Here is a 13,607-nt window from a genome sequence, read left to right as displayed (position 1 = left end):
CCTATGTAACAACTGCCTACATAAATTCACTTGAACCTTAATAAAGATGGTTAAATTAAGTATCTGAGTTTGCAAAACCAATTTGCAAAACTATTAATTTTCAAGCTTTGGAACTTAGAATGAGATACGACAGTTACTAAGGACAGGAAGTCTATGTACAAGAAAAGGTAAAGTTTCAATTCTCACATTATCAGAAACATCATAAAAAGCTAGATTTAGAGCACACCCCGTTCCTATGTGCATCTGGTATGTACAGCGAGACACCACAGCTTTCGTGTGTCAACATGGGGAGTGCAGGAGAGTAACTCAAGTGTCTGACAAAGAAAACTGTCACGCCCAACTCAGGCTGAGCACTAGGGGATAGGTGCTGCACCCTTCAAGTTTCCAAAGACTTTATCATTTTAAAAATTAATGTCAAAATCACTGAAAAACTAAGCAGTGTCCTTTTATTAAATCTGGAAATACTGCAACATCAAGTATTTTCTCCTTTTATAAGAGAAATGAAATTGGCAGCCCCTTTGTTACATTCCTACTTACAAAGTGAAGAGCTTGGACAAAACATTCCAAACCTATGAGCTAAAAGTGGAACACGGGACACTGTTCCTCAGCACGTTTCCCACCAAACAGAAAAGTAACTGACCATGAGACTCTCCGCTCTGGATGGTGACAAGGAAAAAAGTAAGACTGTCCCTACCAGTCCACAGGGACGAAAAAGCTCTGATTAGGTCACCATCTTTAAATCAGGATAAATCTCATAATTCAAAAATGTCCTAACGCTTAAAAGGGTGGTCTTTCAGCTACCCGTTCTAAGAGGTCAAGCATGCAAGTAAGTCACAGGCACAGAGGATCCATGTTCAGGCTTGAGGGACTGTGATGCTACTCCACAAGGTAGGGCCAACACTCGAGTGTTATCCTAGTTACTCAACAGAACCCTGAAGCAAACTCACTAGTCTGTCACACTGCTAAACACTAAAGTAGCATGTTTTCCCATGGTTTTAGCTTAGCTCAAAGGATTTTTACACTACCAAGAAAAAAATTAAAGTATTTCCCCTTTTTAAATTTACACAGACGTTTAATTAGCTTTATTTACAGAGCAGGTAATTTTTTTTTTTTTTTGCAGTCTCCAATGGTGCCTAGGTAACATCATTAGGCAAGAATGCCAGTTTAAAAGAAATTTATGCAGAATCCTAAAAATGACAGGTGTGGACGCTCCTCAGGAAGGGGCGAGCGTGGCTGGCAGCTCCTGTGCCTCAGTTACTCAGAAGCAGTTCTGTTGCAGTCTCTACATCCCATGATTTTGAAGACAAGGCCACTATTACTGCGTTCTGTAAAGAAGAGGACAAGAGCAATCACATCCCATGAACACTAAATCCTCTCCTCACTGAGAGTCATGTATTCTCCCTCTTCCAATGCCTGGAAACAACCATCACTGATTCCAGTAACAAAACACTATTAGCCAATACCAAGTTTTTAAAATCACTAGCCCCCTTCTGTAAGCAGAAGTTTGAAATGAGTAGTAAAGTCAATTCCTCTGGTACTTACCCTATCAAAACCCATAGCACAGAGGTTTTCTATTTTTTTGGTGTATTCTGGACTAGACACTGGTGCTCCAGCATACACGTGTGCCCAAAGTCGAGCTGTCTGCTTGAACATTTCAGGATTTTGTTTGTACTATGTGGATAGAAAACGCAGTTAACAAGACAGTACAATGAAAGTTACCACAGCTGCTCAACTATGCCATGCTTGTTCCAAAGAAAGTACATTTATGTTTGAGATGTAACTCATTTGGTCTGGGCTGTAGAGATCAATGGGAGTATTAGCTTAGTAAGCCCACGTCCAGAAATCCAGTTACCAGTACCCCATGTGCCAAAACACAAAAGGTGTCACTTTCCATTGCAGAAATGTCATTCAAGGAATGAAGCTTTGTGAAAATAAAAGACAAAGTTAATACTCTTTGAACAAACAGCTAATATTAAGTGAACTTTATCAAAATGTTCTAATCATTGTACAGCAAAATACATCTTAACTCAACAAACATCAGTAGCATGTAAAGTTCCATAAACATTAGCTGATAAACAGAACATAGATAAATATAAATAGCATCAGATATGCTTCTAGGCAGAACTCAGCTAGATGCTTAGAGCTGTACTGCACAGAATTCAAAGTAAACAGAACACTCAAAGGTCTAACTTACATTACTTTTGAAGACAATTTAAAAACTCACAAAAGAGCCCTTCGAGAAAAGATTTCACACATGAAACTGAAAAAGGTAAGGTAAATTCATTTTAATATTTCTTATCAAAGTACCATTTTTAAATTTGTTTTACATGTGTTTGTGTAGATGAACACATGTTGAAATGCCAGGAAGGCTAAGAAGAGGACAGTAACAAGCTGCCCGCTGTGGGGGCTGAGACCTGAGCCATCCAGCTCTCTAGCACGAGCAGAAGCGGAGTAAATCCACTGTTCCTCTCCCCTGACATTGCTTTCTCTCTATACAACAGTTCACAAGTTGTAGCCCTGTCTAGCCTAGAACATGCTATCTCTACTTAGTCCAGGCTTGCCTCAAATTTAGAGATCTGCCAACTTCTAACTATAGAGTGCTAAGATTGAGGGCTTCTGACTCATAGCCAGCTCTTAGCAAACTAAAAGGCTAATCTATTTTAAAGTAAGACAATATACCTAATGTATTTCAAGCAATACTTTTTAACAAACAACACAAGCATTATTTTAGGTATTAAAAGTCACCTATGGAAGACAAGAGATGGCTCAGTGGTTGAAGGAACTGGCTGGACTCGAGAGGACCAGGGTTCAATTCCCAGCACCCACATGGAAGCTCACATCTGCCTGTACCTCTAGGATCCAATACCTCAGAGACATACATTCAGGCAATGCGCATAAAATAAATAATTTTTTCAAAAGTAATCTTTTATTTTATATCTCAATTTAATCTCAATATGCAGGAAAATCAGAGCTAAACTTCAGGAAAGATTGCTACTAAATATTAAGGAATAGAGGCGGTAGTTGCAAGCAGTTTAGTCTAGCAGTGGAACTGAGGGAGCATGATCAAAAGGAATAAGCAGATAGATACTTAAAGCCATAAGGAAGGCCTGGACAGCGGCTCAGAACACTTGATGTTATTCAGAAGACCAGAAATCAATTCCCAACACCAACATTTGTGGTCTAGTTTCAACTCCAGGGTATCCAGAACCTTCCTGATACATCTATACACGTACTCCCAGCACTTACACATACCCGGAGACACAGCAACACATAAGTCTTTTTTTCACCCCCTTAAACAGCCATGAGGACAAAGAAATTTGAGCTGAAACGACAGCTCAGCAGCCAAGGACATGAGTACAGGACGGAACAGTTGTCCTTTGACCTGTAGACACGTGCTGTGAGCACACATTAACAAAGCACGTTTTTTAAAAATTATTCTTATTTCATGCGCATTCATGTTTTGCCTGCATATATGTCTATGTGAAGGTGCTGTGTCCCCCGAAACTAGCGTTACAGGCTGTTATGAGCTGCCACGTGGGTGCTGGGACTTGAACCTGGGTCCTTTGGAAGAGCAGTCGGTGCTCTTAAGTGCTGAGCTATTTCTCCAGCCAAACTAAAAAACATTTTAAAAGGACATTTTTACAACGTCAAAGGCTGGCTGATGTTTCCTTAAAGAGGAAGCGAGGAAAGCAACACAATGACATAAGAACAATCGCAAAGACTCATGAACACCAAGAACAGCTCGAAGAGTCAAGTGTTCACGAAGAGCTTGAATCATGAAAAACTTCTGCAGTGCAGAGATCTGGACATCAGTGAAAAGTGGGGTTCCTAACCGGTATTTGTTTATTCTTTGTTTATTGTTATTTGTTTATTATATGACATGATTTTATTATACGTGACAAAATTATTCTATTAAAAGAATCTACTTCTAAATTTAGTCCCAACAGAGAATGCTCACATGCTGACATCAAACGTTAGCGCTGCACACAGAGTCTAAGACAGCCTTTCAGCTGCTCTTACCTGATTTGCTACTACTGCATCTTGGGGGTCATCTGGTTCTGCAGCGGCCAACAGTGCTTGCAATGACAATAATACTGTGCGCAGAGTCATTGCTGCTGCCCTAAATTTCAAATTTGGAAAATATTCCAGTTAAAAAGACTTTGAATGACATAAATGGCATCTGTTTTCTGAACTGAAACAAAATATACTAGAACTAAAAATTGTATAGTTTGTATAACTGCCAAATTTTTATTTTTACAAGCCAATTTCTAAGAATTCAAGTTACCTCATCCTGACCTGACCTTGCTTTTTCTCTGCTTGTTTTATTTACCTACCCTGTAAGCTTTATCTACTGATGTCAGTCTTCATTTTTTTCTTAGATTTTGACTGCAGGAATGTATGGACCCATATTTGGTGCCCATGGAGGTGAGAACTAGTTAGACATGTTTCTGAGTCACTCTATGGATGCTGAGACCCAAAGCCAGGTACTCTGCGAGAACCACTAAGCGAGCCCTCTCAATCCCTTACCCATATTTCACAGTGAAGTGACATAAATCTAAGTTACTAATACTGAACATGGACTTTTTATACTTTTAATTATGTCTGTGTATGTGACTATGAGTAACAGGTGCATAGAGGACAGAGGTTGATCTTCTCCTGATGGAGTTACACAGTTGTAAGCCACCCAACATGGGTACCAGGAATTCATCTTGGACCACTGAAGAACAAGCAGTGCATGCCCTTAACCAGTTTTATGCTAAATAAAACAAGTATATAATGATAAATTGCCTTTCAAGAATTCTGTTCAATCCATAATATTCCAAACTAGAACAAACCTTTATTTAAAACATTATACTTGAGGTTGGAGAGATGGCTCAGAATTCATATGTGTGTATAGTTCCTGCAAAGGTCCCAGCACCATGCTGGCAGCTAGCAAATAACCTGAAACTGCAGCTCCAGGGGACCTGATGCTCTCTGGCCTCTGTAGGCTCCCACATGGACCTCATATACCCACACCAAAGCACAAACATCATGAGAAATAAAAATGAATCTCATAATTTAAGTCATGGTCCTGAATATATTTACAACAAAAGCCTTGGTCTTTATGAAAATTATTTATTTAAAATTTGCTTCACTAATACTGAAATATTTATAATGCTAACAGGGCAGTGATGGCATGAGACATTTGGGAGGCAGAGGAAAGTGGATCTCTGTGAATTCAAAGCCAGCCTGGTCTCCAGAGCTAGCTCCAGACAGCCAGGGCTACACAAAGAAACCCTGTCTCAAAAAAATAAAATAAGGTTGAATACCACGCTAATACAGTAGCAACCTCTAGTTGAGGTACTGGACTGTCACACAAAGGGCTGTGGGAAAGCAAGCACACTACTTTTCAGCTCTAACTGTAGCCACATTAAGCTCAACTTTTAACTACACAAAGGTTTGTTCTAAACCAGCCTTTTGTGGTTGAGTTCCTAATTCCTTAAATCAAAGTAAACACAAACCCTAGTGACTATTTTCATTTTCCACAATAGACAAGCCTAGATGTTTAGGCAAGAAAAGAAAGAAAAAGAAAAAAATAGGAAAGAAAATAATTGAAAAACCCTCAACTTATTGGAAGCAGCATGTGTAAAGCAGTGAACTTCAGTAAATGTTCCTCTGAGTGGTGGCATGAGCAGGAATGGGGACATGGTTTTATGGATATAGTCTACTATGTCATCTTAAAGACAGATGAAAAACAGGATCCTCCTGTCTTATCCTCCCAACAGGAGTAACTTCAGGGCTGTATTACTCATGCTCAATAGACGACTTAGGGATTAAAGAAACGAGCATTTTCCTCACCCAAGACCTGCATAACTAGAAGATAGGATTGTCTGAGCAAATAGTCCCATGAAAATGACGAAAGACAGTTACTTGTAGAACACTGTTCTTCATGTGCTAATCAGCAGCAGCTGTTCTTCACCAATAAAGTACGTTTCACACAATTTAGGTCTATATTTCATATATTAGTATTTCAAATATTAATTATTTCATATATTAAAATATCCACTATCCATCAGTCTCTAAAATAGTCTTAGGAAAGCAAGACATGGTAGCATAGATCTATAATCCAAGCAATGTGGGCGATGAAGGAATAAGGTCACCCTAATATAAAGAGTCTGTCTAATGTAAGGGCAGAGGGGAAAATAATTAGAATGAAAATTTCTAATTGATTAATTTATTCTTCTAGGGAAGCTAGAACAATTGGGGAGACCTGGCTTGATGCTTACAAAGTAGCTGACACTTCCTGGCACAGTGCTATAAACGTTTATACCTAGCACTTGGTAGATACAGAAGACCAAGACTTACAGTTAATGCTCAACTATATAAAAAGTTCTAGGCTACTTTGGCCTGAGACCTGTCCCAAAAAACAAAAAAGCAGAGTGGAGTAAATAAAATAGATTCACACACTGAATCAGTATTTAAAACACAGTATGTGCTTTTTAAGCAGTTTAGTGTCCAAGAGCATGGGAGGCAGAGGCTAGCCTGGTTTACCATTTACTCAAACAGCTGCACTGCTTTAGATCCTAGCTGACAAGAGAGTCAGATTTTGTCTGGACCTAGATGTTCACTTTCCTAAGAGCTTCAACGTTAATTTTCAACCTAGAGTTGTGATATATTTTTAGCACATTCTGAGGATGATGAGACAGCTAAATAGACAAAAAACACTTCCGATGAACCTGGAGACCCAAGTTCATCCCCAGGACTGAGATAAAATTTCAAAGGAAGAACAGATTACACATTGCTGTCCTATGACCTTCACACAGACCCACACCCACAACATATGCACAGACAATAAATAAGCTCTTAAATAAATAAAGGTTGAAATGTATATAGGCAACCTTAACTCTTAAGTATTTGTATCTTTCTTCCCACTATTACAAAGATGAAAACTCATTCTTGAAGAGGTGTCTATTACTCTAGTTCTAATATTTTACTAATCTCCGGACAGACAGATGCTTCAGTGAGTAAACTCACTCAGAACCAGGTGCGGTGCCCGCGCCTTTAATCCCAGTGCCTGGGAGCCAGAGGCAGGTCCAGGAGAGCCAGGGCTCCATAGTGAGACACTGTCTCAGTCCCCAGCACACATGAATGACAGCTTATATCTGTACAGTACAGGTTTCAACACTCTCTATGACTTCCACAGGAGTCAAGCATGCACATGGTACACACATACATAAACAAAATGAAATAATTTTTAAAAAATTAAAAGGTTACATTTAAAGGCACATGCACATTTAAAAGTAAGCTAGATTTATCAGCAAAAAGATAACTTATACTAGCAAAACAAATAACAAAAATAAGACACAAGTATAACATCATGAAATTGGAATGTGCAACACAAACTGGTTCCCTAGTAAGTGAGTGGACTCTGTTTGTTTTATGGTGTTAACTGAACCAGGTCAAGAACTCTAACACGGCGTGGTCTGAGATTAAGGCCAAGTCTACCAAATTTTGCCCAACCTTAATTTTTGGTTCAGCACTGAAAAAGAATTTCATTCTGTGTCCTCACAAGGCCCCGAATTCACGCTGAAATTACAGACGTGGGTGACCATGCTTAACTCGTATATTTAAATAAGAAAATAATTTATGTGCTTTCAAAGGTTTTTTTTTTTTTTAAATCTTTGGAGACAAGGTCTGTTAAAATATAGTGATAAAGTATCACACAGTACAGGAAAGGCACGGGAAACAAATTAGGGGATATGACCTCTGGAGAAACACTATAAAGAAAATAGTTTATACATACATATATACATATTACGTACGTTTGTGTGTGTATGCATGTGATTGTGTGTGTGTGTGTGTGTGTGTATGCATAACTTGGCTAAAGTATTTATACTTTTTAAATTTTATTTTATATATATGAGTATTTTAGATGCATGTATGCCTGTGTATCAAGGGCAGGCCTGGTGCATGCAGAGGCCAGAAGAGGGTATGTGATCCCCTGAGACTGGAGTTATAAAAAGGTATGAGCTGCCATGTAGGTGCTGGGAATTGAACCTGGGTCCTCTATAAGAGCAAACAATGTTCTCAACAACTGAGACATCTTTTCAGACACTAAATTACTTCTTTTAAGAAAGTCTGAGGGCTGGAGAGATGGCTCAAGGGTTAAGAACACTGACTGTTTCCCAGAGGTCAAGAGTTCAATTCCGAGCAACCACATGGTGACTTACAACCATCTGTAATAGGATCCTATGCCTACTTCTGTTGCATCTGAAGACAGCGACAGTGTACTCATATACATAAAAATAAATAGTTTTTAAATTTTATTTTTTAAAAATGTTAAGTTTAAATAGTAAAAGAAGTTCGAAATATAAGAACCTCACATCAGCCAGGCAGTGGTGGTGCTCGTGATTAATCACAGGACTTGGGAGGCAGACGCAGGTGGATATTTATGAGTTCAAGTTAAGTATGGTGTACAGAGTGAGTTCCAGGACAGCCGGGTGAGAAACCCCGTCTCAAAAAAGATACAAAAAGAGAATCTCTTATCCAAACAATTACGCTCATAGCAACAATCGTAATTGCAATACAAATATAAAAAAAACATGTGGGGTTGGGATTTAGCTCAGTGGTAGAGCGCTTGCCTAGCAAGCGCAAGGCCCTGGGTTCGGTCCCCAGCACCAAAAAAAAAAACAAAAAAAAAAATAAAAAACGTAAAATCTTATACATTAATAGAAAAAAAGACCTAAACAAAAAACTAAGAACAAAACACAAGAAGATTCCTTCATGATAATTGTATTTGGGGCTGGAGAGATGGCTCAGCGGTTAAGAGCACTCACTGATTGCTCTTCCAGAGGTTCTGAGTTCAATTCCCAGCAACCACATGGTGGCTCACAACCATCTGTCATGGGATCCAATTCCCTCTTCTAGTGTGTCTGAAGACAGCTACAGTGTACTCATATACATAAAATAAATGAAATAAATCTTTAAAAAAAAAATGAAATGACATTAGTGATAATTTAAAAAAAAAAAGTTAATCCAACTTCATCTACTGCAAAGAGAGCCAAAGAGAGGGAAGCAGAGACTTCAACACAGTCACACACTCACGCTCAGCCTCAGACACAAGTGCTCAACAACACAGTCACACAGTCACACACTCACGCTCAGACTCAGACACAAGTGCTCAACAACACAGTCACACACTCACGCTCAGCCTCAGACACAAGTGCTCACAACAGTCACACACTCACGCTCAGCCTCAGACACAAGTGCCCAACAACACAGTCACACACTCACGCTCACAGCCTCAGACACAAGTGCCCAACAACACAGTCACACACTCACGCTCAGCCTCAGACACAAGTGCTCAACAACACAGTCACACACTCACGCTCAGCCTCAGACACAAGTGCTCAACAACACAGTCACACACTCACGCTCACAGCCTCAGACACAAGTGCTCAACAACACAGTCACACACTCATGCTCAGCCTCAGACACAAGTGCTCACAACACAGTCACACACTCACGCTCACAGCCTCAGACACAAGTGCCCAAAAACACAGTCACACACTCACGCTCACAGCCTCAGACACAAGTGCTCAACAACACAGTCACACACTCACGCTCACAGCCTCAGACACAAGTGCCCAACAACACAGTCACACACTCACGCTCAGCCTCAGACACAAGTGCTCAACAACACAGTCACACACTCACGCTCAGCCTCAGACACAGTGCTCAACAACACAGTCACACATTCATGCTCAGCCTCAGACACAAGTGCTCAAAGGTGAAGCACTTTCCACTGATAAATGAATAGAAAAAAAGTATTTTAGTTTAAACTATTTCTCTTTAAAATATAATCTTGTGACATGTGCAATGCTACCATAAAGCTAAACCTTAAAACTATATGAATTTAAATAAATCAGACATATGCAGTCAAATTACTTTATGATTCTAATGAAAGGCAGCTAGTATATTCAAATTTATAGTTTTATCTTTTAGGTTAGAAAAGATTCTGGAAATTATCTGTATAAGGTATATATAACTTAATATCATTTAACCACAGACTTAAAAATAGACAGGATGAAACAATCCCTCAGGATACTCTTTCTTTATTTGGGAATGGTTGCCCCATGCTGGTGACAAGGGCTATCTGCCATTAAGAAGCTGGTGGCTCAAAAACACACAACCAAGATGGAAAAAAAATCCTCATGGAGTGGGCCTCAAAAATTACTCTGTGTACATGGAGATCTGAAAACTGTCAAGAAAGGAGACAGGAACTCAAGAAATGACAGCATTATCTGGGCTCAATATGCAATATGCCTGGCATGTACTCAGAGGAAGACTCAAAACAAGCCTGAGAGTTTTCGCATTTGTTATGTTGGTTTGAGTGTATTTCAAATTGGATGGATTCATGTATTTGAACACTTGGTCCCCAAGTAATAGCACTGAGGGAAGTTTATGAAAATTTTGGAATCTAAAGCCTTCCTGGACAATGTAGTCACTAGAAGCAGACTTTATAGCTTCCTTATTCCCAGTTCATTCTCTGGCTGTTACGCCAAGGATATGTGAAAGGCAGCTGTTGTGGCTACCTGCTGCCATTTGGTCCCTAACATTATGGACTCTTACCTTCTGGACCCATAAGACAAAATAAATAGTTTCATTTCTGAGGTGCGCACGATCATGGTATTTTATCACATCAGCAGAAAAGTAACATACATTCTATTTTCCTACCACCTTTTAAAATCTAGAATAGTCAACATGTACACTTGCCTGTCACCTGCCAAAGTTATAAAACCAAATACGTAGTTAAAATGACTTATCTCCTCATCTTCAAAGAGACCCTGTTTCAGAAGGAACTGACAGTGGTGGTATGATATACAAAACCTATTTCTGGCTTCCTGTCTCAAAAGTAAGGGGGGGGGAGGCGCCGGGAGTGGCCAAAAACAAATAACTAAATGGGTGAATAAATAAATGAAGACCAATGAAGACAAAGTCGGGAGAACATGGCGTGGAGGTATTCAGGGAGTTGAAGGGATAAAATAAGAAGGAACAGAATCATATTTTAATGTATACATATGTGAAATTCTCAAAAAAAAATATTGCTTTTTTTTTTTTTTTAAACAATACTAATGAGGCATGGTGGTACAGCCTTAAATCTCAACACTAAGGGAGCAGAGGCAGGTAGGACTCTGAGTTTCAGACTAGCCTGGTCTATATAGTGAGATTCTGTCTGGTTAGACAGACAAATGGACAGACAGACAGAAGGTAGATAAGCAAATAAATCCATACTTAAACAGTACAATTCTACCAATGATATTCTCAGTGACACTTTGAAATAACTACTGCAAATATCAACAAACCTACTTGGCCAACACTAAAGAACAGAGAAATTTCATCTCTGAATAGAATTAATGCCTATTTTTATTGTTTTAGATTAATCTTTAAAATTTAAATTTGTTAATGTGAAAATTTAAATTTACGAAAAAACTCTTACATTCTATCCATTCTCGTCTCAAGTGCTGATTACATCAGCAGCTCACTGAGGTTTCTAGGATTTCATGAGGATAATTAATTCTATTTTATGAAGTACTAAACTTCAAATGGGAATATGCAGTTTCAAGATGCATTGGTTTGGAGACAGCGAATCAGCTCAGTAGATAAAGAACTTATGGAGCAAGCCGGGCAAGTAAATTCTATGCCCAGATTGCTTTCATGTGAAATGGCCTGCTTAAGGCAGTGAAAGACTGGGAGGGGACAGACAGTTCCTGTAATCATCCAGACAAGTGGCAAGCAACACTGAGTGTGGGTCAAAGCAATAGTAAGGAAGTTGTTTGTGAGATGTAAGTCTTATCTTATTTATAGACAGGAGTACACAACAACAGAAGAAAAAATAAGACAAACCAAGCAAGAGATGAAGGTGCATGCCTTTAGCCCCAATACTTGGGAGGCAGAGATGACCAGGCTGGTCTATAAAGGAAACCCCGGGATAGTGAAGGCTAGACAGTGAGATCTTCTGTCAGTTAATAAAGAAAGAGAAAAAAAGAATCCAAAAGAGGAAGACTATGGAAAGAGAAAAAGGATCTTGTTGTTTACTTTTGTGTATAGTGTTCATTCTGCCTGCAGCTTATTTGGGAACCATTAGTGATTCGAGCACTTCCTCAGCCAGAGGAGGACATCCAAGCCACGGCACTATACCATGTGGGTACTGGGACACCAACCCAAGATGTTGGCCACTGTTTTTATCTGCTGAGCATCTCTCCTCTGCCTCCTGAATGCTGAGATTTTTTTAAAAAAAACTATGCACCCTAACCGCAGGAAGAGCAGGTTTTAGGTGGTCATTTTTAACACACTTAAAATGTTTATTATTAATTCAAATACAGATAACTAGACGTCAGCACGAGCTTGGAATGTAACAAAGATACTTATGTGTTCTCAAGATGGTTCCACGGGTAGAAGTACTAGCTACCAAGTCTTGCCAGGTTTGATGTACTAAGGGGGTCCCAACTACAGAAATTGTCCTCTGCTCTCTCCATGCTCTTACATATGCACAAATCCACCAATGTTTAAAAATGTAAAAATAAATAGCAATAAATAGGAAGAATATTGGTAACTTTCCAGTTTGTAATTGGGAAAATATGAAATTAGAGTTCATCAAGTAGCAAAGATGGAAAAGAAGATTCTGGATTCTCTGCAGAGCCTCATGTGCAAAGAACCAGGAGACACAGAAAAAAACTAGCAGGTTATGAAAAAACAAGGAAACCCGCAATGGACATCCAGGAAGCAAACAGAACATGCAAATGTGCACCGATGTCAATGAGTCATGAAGGTATAGAGGCTGAAACTATTTCCCTTTGTTTGATGATGTCACTTCTCTTTTTCCCCTTTCAAAGCAGTGTTTCCCCAAACAGTGAGGACTAGCTGCTAACTTTACAATCACCACACCTCAGCCTCCCAAGCACTGGAGTCACAAGTGTGAAATACTTTACTTGAATTCATTTTGTAATTCTGGACAGTTTTTCTATTAATAAGATTCTATACTAATTATGAATGCAAATTTATGTCTATACCTAACGCCATCAGATTAATTAGTGCTAAAATTAGTACCAGCTTCATTCTAAAATCCATACATGATCCAAAACCAAGTTCTCAAAGGCCAATGTGTACCTCATTAGCCTCGTCTCAAAAATGAGAAAGCTAAAAGACACAAATCTGCTTATAGCCACACAGCCGTGCAAGTAGAAGGGAAACTGAAATTTGATGGCTACAAAAACAGGAACTCTTAAATACTCAATAGCCACCAGGAAGGATGAATATACTCTTAAGGATAGGGCAAGAAAAAAAAAAAAAAAAAAAGGGTAGGGCATATAGGAGAGGCTCAGTTCAAACCCTAGCTTGGGCTCCACAGCAAAACCTTCTTTTAAAAGAAAGAAAAAAAAAAAAAAAACCAGTGTGCGAAAGCACATGCATGCAAACATGGGAGTGTACACCAGGGAAAGCATTCAGCCAGCGAAGGTGCTTGCTGCTTCCCACTGCTACCTTGAGATCGACCCTGAGAACAACAAAGTGCAGAGTATAGATGCCTGCAGGTTGCAATCTGGTTTCCATAACATACTGTAGCATGT

The 13,607-nt window shown here is 39.2% G+C and overlaps 1 protein-coding gene across 2 annotated transcripts in view; it reads right to left on the bottom strand.

Annotated features, from left to right (window-relative positions):
• Nucleotides 1–424: 424 nt before the first annotated feature.
• Nucleotides 425–13,607, bottom strand: part of Ube2k (ubiquitin conjugating enzyme E2 K) — a 57,868-nt gene continuing 44,685 nt past the window's right edge. For both annotated transcript variants that reach the window (XM_032917004.1, XM_032917005.1), the window contains 3 exons: nt 4,021–4,120; nt 1,543–1,671; nt 425–1,325 (listed from right to left, as the gene is read on the bottom strand). In XM_032917004.1, coding sequence (XP_032772895.1) covers nt 1,251–1,325; nt 1,543–1,671; nt 4,021–4,120 — 304 coding nt within the window. In that variant the 3' untranslated portion in view covers nt 425–1,250. The remainder of the gene's footprint in view (nt 1,326–1,542; nt 1,672–4,020; nt 4,121–13,607) is intronic.

The sequence above is a fragment of the Rattus rattus genome, chromosome 11 (genome assembly GCF_011064425.1).
Source record: "Rattus rattus isolate New Zealand chromosome 11, Rrattus_CSIRO_v1, whole genome shotgun sequence".
Classification (NCBI taxonomy): Eukaryota; Metazoa; Chordata; class Mammalia; order Rodentia; family Muridae; genus Rattus; species Rattus rattus.
This window is presented reverse-complemented; position numbering and strand designations above follow the sequence as displayed.